Consider the following 8782-nt stretch of genomic DNA (forward strand, 5'->3'; position numbering starts at 1 on the left):
CTCTCTCTCTCTCTCTCTCTCTCTCTCTCTCTCTCTCTCTCTCTCATTTCTGACTCAGGAATTCAGCCTCCTCAGACAGGGAGCTGACACTTACCAGTTGCTGAAAGGCAGGCTGATCGATGTCACTCTGCAAGGCGAAGTCACTCAGTACTTTCCAAGGAGGCTGGTAACTTTGCACCTCCACAGGGTTAGCCTGTAAACCGCCATCGTGTCTCTCTGGGCTAGCCGCCACCATCGGAGTTCCTGTCATCCCCTGGATATTCTAGAAACAAGTCCCCCCACCCACCCAATCCCACATGTTAATGAACTGGCCTACCTTCACAGTCCAGGACTGCTAAGCAAACAGGCCTGTGGACTATCTTATCTCTAGAGTTGCCTTTATTGACTCAGCTAATCTGCTGTGAGCATGGATAGTAGCTGTATTTCAGTTTATCCCAATTTCCTGCACTGGAAGTATTCTGAAAGTAATTTCAGGTCTGGTGTGACCTTAAATTAAATGCTTCCAGGAGTTTCTTTTCTTCCTCTCTCCCACCAGGTAACTAAGAGTCTAACTAAACCCTTACCCTACAATGCATACTCCCATTAGTCAGATGGAGCAAAAAAAAAAAAAAAAAAAAGGGAAACTGCTCTCTTTTGACTCCCCAAGTTGTGGTTTTCCTAGGGGCTTCAGCTGGTTCCTGCAAGCTCCCTTCCCTAAGCCCAACTGGTGTGCAGCTTTCCTGCAAAGTCTTATTTGAGGTTGACTTCTATCATGAACAAACGAAGCCCAGAAGTGCACAGGGGTCTGCCAAGCCAAGTTTAATGACAGTTGCAGAGTTCATTAGATTTACAAATAGAACCAAAGGAGTAACCCCAAATTCCATAACTTTCATCTTCCCCACTCCAAGACCTGCTCTTAAAGGTAGGCCCTGGGACCAGGGCCACTTCCAAAGCCCTGAGTTTGATCCCATTAAAAACACAAACAAAAACAAACAATAAACCCCCCTTCTCTAAATGAGATCACCTCATCTGTCCTGGGATGTCTGTCACACACATACACAATATGTGTTTCTCTGTGTCTATGGTGTGGGTTTGTGGCACCCTGACATATTGTGGAACTGCAGAACACAACAACATATTCATCCTCTTCTTTCCCCACCCACCTCCATACATATGATCCAGAATAAAGATGAGTTAAGTATCATAAAATGTGGGGAGTCCCTGATCCCTCCTTCCTGAGAACCCATCACCTCTTTTATTTTCTGGGATCTACAAAGTCTGAGGAAGAAACAGAGATTCACTTGTCCTGGGGCAACTCAGTTAGTTCTGCATAGTGTATCCCAGACCTCTAGAGAAACCAGAGAACCCTAAGCCTCCATCAGATAGAGGGCTCCAGAAGTCAAACAATCCTGCTAAGGAACACATGGGAGAATCAAAGGCTGCAACTCCTCTACAGGCAACCATTTTGATATCTCTCCCCTGCACAAAATCCATCTCACCCTAGCTGGAAACAAAGCTGCAAATGAAGTTGGCTAGGGATGGCCTGGGATATCTTTGCACTTCAGGCAGTTTCTCCATTCTCCCTGTGATACAGGCTTCCTTTACTCTCTCCTCTCCCTTCCTATGCCCCTCATCTTTTTCCCTTCTCTTATTTCTATGAAGAAAAGTGATGGTGGTGGTGGGAGAAGTAATGAGGATGGGCGTCACTTACAGTTTTGTCATTAGGTTGCTGCTGCTGGAGCTGTTTCATCATGATACTCCGCTTTTTGTCCTTACACCTCTTGTTTTGAAACCAGACCCTGATCACCCTGGGGCTCAGGCCAGTCATTTCCACTAGTTGCTCCTTCATGAGAGCATCAGGTCTGGGGTTGGCAGCATAGCAGGTCCTCAAGGTGTGGAGCTGTTTTTCATTAAGGACAGTCCGGACTCGGGTGGTCTTCTCTGGTTGCTTGTGGACATGAGGCCGCAAAGCCGGCTGCCTGGCAGAGATGGGTTCTGCTGTAAAAGAAGATGATTCTTATAGGTAAAGTGAGTGATTCCTCCAACCTGGTCTGGGATAGCTGGAACTGGAGGGAAAGGATGGCAAGTGGAAGGCCAGGATCAACTTAACCAAGCTTTGCTAATAACTTCTTTTTCAATGCAGGGATTTCTATGACAATTCTAATTTCTTTTGTGATCAGATAGTTAATGGATGGGTGGGGGTGAGATGAAGGTAGAAGCTGTTGGGTGAGAGGAAAGGGAAAACAAAATCTTTCTCCTAAACTGAGGTCAATGTTGAGTAATCTAGGGTAGTAAATTTCAACCCCAGCCCCCAATCTGGGTCAGAGCATAGCATCAACAAAACAAGGGCATTTTTTTTAAAGCCATTTGCCCCACTTCCCCTTGAAACCTCTAACCCAAGTATGCATGTTTCAGTATTATTTCTCCCACTGGCCCTGGATTTCAATTGAGATTCATTCTAAACAAAATTTGGGACCCCTGCTTCAATATGTCAACGATGACTGTCCTGATGTGTGGGGGTATGGGCTGGCTACCCTTGAAGAGAGAGGCAAAGGGAGGCAAAGATTTGAAAGTGGGAAATCCTCAAAGAAATGCATGGTAAATTCACTCCAAAGAGAATTTTCCTGGGAATTAGATAGGAGAATTTTGCCAAAATGTCAAAAATTGATTCTAGGAAGTGTGGTGAGACTCATGTTGGCTGAGAAAAAAAAGAAAATGTTGTGTGTGTGTGTGTGTGTGTGTTTATGTCTCCATCCCTCCAGTCTTGAATCCTTTTTTCTTTTAATCTAATGTTAAGTTGGTTCGAATATTTCAGAACTGTTTCACCTAAAGGAAAAGGAAGCTCAAACTATCTGCCCATTGTAGTCTGAACTGAAGATAAATGGCTGTTGTGAAGCCATGTGCCCCACGGCGTGATAATATTTTGTTCTCTTCTACTGTTTTCCACAAGGAATGTATTTGCTGCACACAGCACATGTTGCCACCCTTGTCTCTGACCCTGTATAAGCTCCTTCCAAATCCCTGGCTACAACATGCACAAAGATCTCTGAATGCTGCCTGAAGGCAGAGAGGGAAGGACTGTGGTTTTGTCAAGTCCTGTGTCATAGGTAGACTGACACTCAAAAACTGCGCATAGTGGGCAAATCTATTCAAGACAGGAAGGTTGGCTTTCAAAAACATTCCTTTGCCTCATTGCCCATGGCCTTAGTTCCTGCCAACCTTTCTTTGTTCTAACCACCACCACCCCCTTTCCTAGGAAAATCACCCTACATTCTGCAAGCTACAAAATTCTTCATACAAAGCAAGGATCCAGTTCCCATCCCCCACTCAGACTCAGTCAACTCCCAAGTTAGGGCCAGTCTAAAGTGAACTATGCCATCTTGAAGATGAAATTCTTGTCAAATCACATAAAAATGTTTCAAAGAGTCAGACCTGCTTTAAAAAGCAATTACTGAAGATTAGCTTGTTGACAATTTTAAATTACAGCTCTGAGTGCCGACCTGCAATTATTTAGTCTCTATCTTTTCGGTCACCCTTTTTGTCAAAATGTTGAAAATAAAAACTTCCTTCCGACATGGGGCTCAGAAGACTCAATATCCACCAGCTTAGCTTTCTCCCTAGTCTCTTACTTGGAAAAGGAGGAAGCAACAAGGCTAAGGGGTCTCCACCCTTCTAATTAGGCAGACACTGGGAAATTACATAGTGGGGCATCAAGGAGAGTTTGCAGAAGAAAAAAAAAACAGGCATTGGAGGATAAAAATAATCTGGAAGTACTATGTGAGGTATACGACTATTTATATGCACAGACTGTATACCCATGCACTCATACAGAGGTAGGTATGCGTTGTGATGTATAGACACATACATATATGTGTGTATGTGTGCATATGTATATATGTGTATTGTATATGAATATGTATATATATATAAACTATAGATCCATCTTATTTCAAAGAAAGGGAGAGAGAGCACAACAAAGTGCCTCTCTCCATTTAACTGCTGGGCTGGGCTGGGCTGCGGCTGCTTCAGCGGCTGCTGTTATTGCAGAAGCCTCTGATTCTCCAAAGACTCTGGTTCTGTAGCTTTCAACTTACTCACGCCATCCCCCGAGGACTGAGAAGTACCTGCCATTTGCAGTGGCCGCGCAGGATGAAGGGGACTTAGAGGGTCGCCGGCTCCCAGACTGGCTCTCTCCACTACATCGTGGTCCGCCCGGCAGAAGAGGCCGTCCTCCCGCAGCGCGAACTCGTCCCCGGGGATGAGCTGACGGCTGCAGGCCACGCAGCGGAAACACTCGATGTGGTACACCTTGGAGCGGGCACGCATCACAAAATCGTTCTTGCTGAAACCGATGCTGCACTTGGCGCACTTTATCCCGTATAACCTGAGCGGGTCGCCGGGTGGGAGAGAACAAGGTGGGGCAAAAAGAGTTCACTTCATTCATTTCCATGGCACACCAATTTCACCGCTACTCTTTCTACCACACCACTATTAGCACTAGCATACAGAGGCCAAAAATGGAAAAGAAAGATAAAGGATTCAGTTTTATCACAAGGCAAAATCTCTCTCCTTCCCTCCCTTCCTCCCTCCTTCCCTTCCCCCCTCTCTCTTTTTCTTGTTCACTCACACACTCTCTCTCTCTCTCTTTCCCATATAATATATAGATACACACATATATTGTATGTGTGCGTATCTCTCCTCCTGTCTTTCTCAATCTTTTCTCTTTCTTCTCACTAATTTTTACTAGACCTACCTCTACTCTGCCCACACACTGATCTCAGGACACCGTGGGAAATTTCTTGATGTATTAGAAAACTCAGTTCATTTCCCAGTCCCAGAGCTACTCGGGAAGAGGCTGGACAGAGAGAAGTGCCAGGTTATGGGTCAGTCCTACTTGCCCAACCTTCTCTGCTTCCTTCCTCCCCTCCCCCAATTTCGTCAAACCGGAACTTCTCTAAGGTTACAGCTACGGGTATCCCCCAAAGTAGAAAACAAAGGTTGAGAAGAATGACTATCAGGCATCTGTTCGAAAATACACACATGCACGCACACACAAGCACTGAAGAACACCTCTGAGGTGTTCCATGCTCCCTTCTGCACAACACATAGCTTCAGGGGCTTTCTGGAGGTTTTTCCTTAGGGGACACCATCAACAGAAAGTACCTTCTCCATCCTATTCTTTTTAGTTATCTGCTTCTGCCGCTCCGGCTGGTTTTTAAGTCACTGAAGCATTTACCCAGACATCTCAGCTTGCATGAAAGGCAGGAGGCGACCGTAAAAACCGAAAAGAAAAGGCACCAAATAAAGACTTCTCCCTGACATTTCAACACCAACGGGCAAACAAGTCACTTAGTTGATTTAATCCTGGTTGCATATTCACATGATCTTCTGTCTTTCTAAAAGCAATTGGGGGGGGGGCGATTCACACCAGGATAGAGAATGAAGGGGGGGGAAAGGGGGGATTCACACAAAGAGAGAAGAGGACGCAAAGAAAAGAGTAAACATTCTCTCGGGAAAAGATAAAGCTGCTGCGATCTCTAGTTCAGCCTTTATCATTGGCCAGTTTATTTAAAAGGCATATCAACTTAAAAAAAAAAAACGTTTTAAAAGAAAAAGAGGGATGGGCGGTGGGTAAGGTTGTGGCGTTTTGCAAATGTATGCGTCCAAATTTAGGCACACGTGTGTCTGGGAACAACTGAGGGGGGAGGGGGACATATCTACACCTTGAAGTACACTATCTGAAAACTTCAGCTTGTGTTAAGTGAAAGATCACTCTCCAGACTCCTGAGTTCACGTACGAGACAATCAAGTAAACAAGAAAAATGGATCAGTTGTCAAATGTTCGAAGGTTCAAAAGTTTGTTTCCTAGCCCCTTAGAGAACTTTTTTTTTTGCCTTTCATATGAAGTTGATTATTTTTTTCTGAATATAATCAGACACATCTCTGCTTGTAGAACGTTAATATCACTTTTTCTCTCTTTTGACTACAAAAAACGTATCAAACCTTTTTGGCATTGAAATTCCCACCCCTCCTCTCCGTCCTCCCCCGCCCCCATTTTTCCTGTGGAGTTTTACTGGCTTTTCATAAATCGGTCCTATAGATTTGTAAGATGATTTCTTGTTGTTCTAAGCCTGAAATATCTCTTAAAATACATGTTTCAATAATAGAGAAACTTTAAGAATTATTTATTATTTCTGCAAGAATCCCAGACTCATTAACAGACACTGAAGAAATTCTTGGGTCGAAAAATTGGGATATTTTGGTAGACAAAATATAGAAATAATAGAAACTACGGAGAAATCTTTTACATTCTATTTTTTAATGCCGTTTTCAAAACCTCTCTAGAAAGGGGGGGAAACCCCACATGTTCCTTTTCTTTGTGACTGCTACAGGAAGTTCTCTGGTGCACAAATAGAGCAAAGGATACAATCTAGGTGAGCAAGAGCTTAAGTTGGCAGTTCAGCAACAACTAAAAGCATAGGAGAAAGTTGATTTTAGTGGTGTCAGTATTGGGCACTCATTCATTTTATCAGTTACCAGATTTTAATGTGAGAAAGGAAGCAGTTCCATTATCTAAATATACCAATTGTTCCCGGACAGATGATGGGCAATTTGATCTGCTCTGTCTAATTCATCAGTAGAGATAAGATAAGAAAGAGAAGACAGTCAGATGTCACCAAAGGGTTAATATTTAAAAAGATTAAATGTCAGGCCTTTTTTTTTTTCCTTTTGGTAGAGAATATGTTGGTTCGTCCTTAAATTTTCCAGGGGGAAAATATTTGCCATACAGACAACAAAAACTTACCTTCTCTTTGGGCTTTTAAAGTTTGTGTTGGAATTTGGTTTATTCCAGCTTCTCTATTCTAAGAGCTTATTACAAAGCTACTAGACAAAAATTGTTTTGTTTTTTCTTTGGGCGGAGGGGAGTGCGCTCCTATTGTAACTCAAGAAATATGAACTTCGTAAAATTCAACTAAGTTGTCTGCATTTCAAAACTTCCAATTATCTGACCAAGAAAGTTGACTGCATCTATTAAAAAAAATGTTTGGAATCAAGGAGGGGTCTGTACCAGCCCCATATCATAGAATGTTTTTCTTTAAAAAAAAAAATCACTGTGCACTTCTAAAAAGTTAAGTGAATGACATTGCTTAATTCCTGGGATATCTTTCGAGAGTAACTTTTCACTTTGAACGTCTACGAGGTAAACTCTACCGGAGGAAAAGGCCATCTTTGCAGGAGAAGGGAGAGAGAAATCTAACAAAATAAGAAAGCAGTGCAAAAGGCGTACCTGATATAATCTCTTTTACAGTAGGTTTTACCATCCCTAACAAAGCAAGTACAGGTCTCGTCCAAATACTGATTACACTCCGCACATTTCAAACATGCCGCATGCCATTCCAAATCCGGAGAAACCCTCAGAATATACTGATCGTGAATTTGATTGCCGCAACCAACACATAGGGAAATCAGACGTTTTTCTGAAATGAAAATAAATACATGATTGACTAACCGTTTACTCTCCTACAGAGATAAACACACTTTTAGTGTCGTTCCCTTATAGGGTGTTCTCGTTGAGCTTTTTTTTTTTTTAAAGCGTATTGCACTTTTGGATGGTAATTGAAGTGTGCCATCAAAACCTTGACTCATTTAAAAAGGAGGCGGAACGTATGTAAAATGCAGATCTGAATAGTCTACATTCGTAAGCCTAGCACGCAATCAAAACCGCTCATTTTGTATTTATTTTCCCCCTTTGCAATAACCATTGGCAAAGCTTATGGATAAGTCAAGTCAAAGAAAAGGTTTTGACTGGAAGCGTTAAGTGAAAGGGAGGGAATGTCTACACTTTCCATTAAGCACGCTCTTAAATATAACCCAGGACTCGATATTGTTAGTACGATCAGACATCAATGCAGTTGTCACCCGTTCTCGTTTGCAAGTCTAATGCTAATTCACATCTCTGGGTATTGTATGTGCAGGCAGACCTTTGGAGGCTAACCTCCTAAGAGAGCTCGGGATTCCCGTGGAGGGAAACCAGTGCTTGGCACCCAAGAACGCCTGGAAGGAGGCGGTGGTGAGAAAGCAGGCACACGAGTAATTCAAACCCTAGGTACGATCAGACTCCCCAAGATAAGAACCGATAGCAAGCATGCAGGCATGGATACAAAGATAAAAGCAGCTTTCCTTCAAGTCAACAACTCAAGTTCAGTAGAGCCACCCGGCACAATAACAGCACATCGATTCCAACAAGGTAAAATTTCCTCTTACTTTTTGGTGGATCTCCCATGTCTCCCATATCTGTAAGAGGGTGTAATGTCCACAGTGAAATGGTGGTTGTACAGTTGACTACAAGACCAGAGAGGAGGTTGGAGCTGTTGCTAAGTGTGAAATATTGGTCACTGTTGTTGCAAGGGTGAGAAACGCTGCAGGGATGTGCTGCGCTATCGCTGATCAGTCCAATTTAAGCCCGGGTAGTTTGAGTAGAAGAGGCGCTGCTTCGTCGGACTCAGTGCGGCTTGGGCACCTCTCTTCCTTATCTCTTACTCAAACTTCTCTGCTCCAACTCAGCTCAATCTCCATTGGTCTGACGCAAAGCGCGGAGACGTCAACCCTGCTCCTCTCCCATTGGGCGAGAGGTCCACAGAGCAGCTGTTCTGATTATCATATTTCAGTTTCTCTGGTCCTGTGCGCCACTGGCCCGTCGGCGAGCCTGCAGGAGAGGATTAGGAATTCAGAGGCAACTTTCTCAGGGCTCTTGTTCATCTCCCTTGATACTTTATGCTGTGCGTTGCTCAGTCCCCCCCCC

The 8782-nt window shown here is 43.5% G+C and overlaps 1 protein-coding gene across 2 annotated transcripts in view; it reads right to left on the reverse strand.

Moving 5' to 3' along the window:
* Positions 1-8722, reverse strand: part of ISL1 (ISL LIM homeobox 1) — a 12542-nt gene extending 3820 nt beyond the window's left edge. The window contains exons 1-5 of one of the 2 annotated variants that reach the window (XM_069095301.1): positions 8245-8722; positions 7268-7457; positions 4104-4363; positions 1691-1974; positions 95-262 (exon numbers count right to left, since the gene is read on the reverse strand). In XM_069095301.1, coding sequence (XP_068951402.1) covers positions 95-262; positions 1691-1974; positions 4104-4363; positions 7268-7457; positions 8245-8272 — 930 coding nt within the window. In that variant the 5' untranslated portion in view covers positions 8273-8722. Of the gene's footprint in view, positions 1-94; positions 263-1690; positions 1978-4103; positions 4364-7267; positions 7458-8244 lie in introns of both variants that reach the window. The other variant, XM_069095300.1, reaches the window with a different exon arrangement.
* Positions 8723-8782: the final 60 nt, after the last annotated feature.

The sequence above is a fragment of the Petaurus breviceps genome, unplaced genomic scaffold (assembly GCF_028583685.1).
Source record: "Petaurus breviceps papuanus isolate PSGF00001 unplaced genomic scaffold, PetGlider_PUasm1.0 226, whole genome shotgun sequence".
Classification (NCBI taxonomy): domain Eukaryota; kingdom Metazoa; phylum Chordata; class Mammalia; order Diprotodontia; family Petauridae; genus Petaurus; species Petaurus breviceps.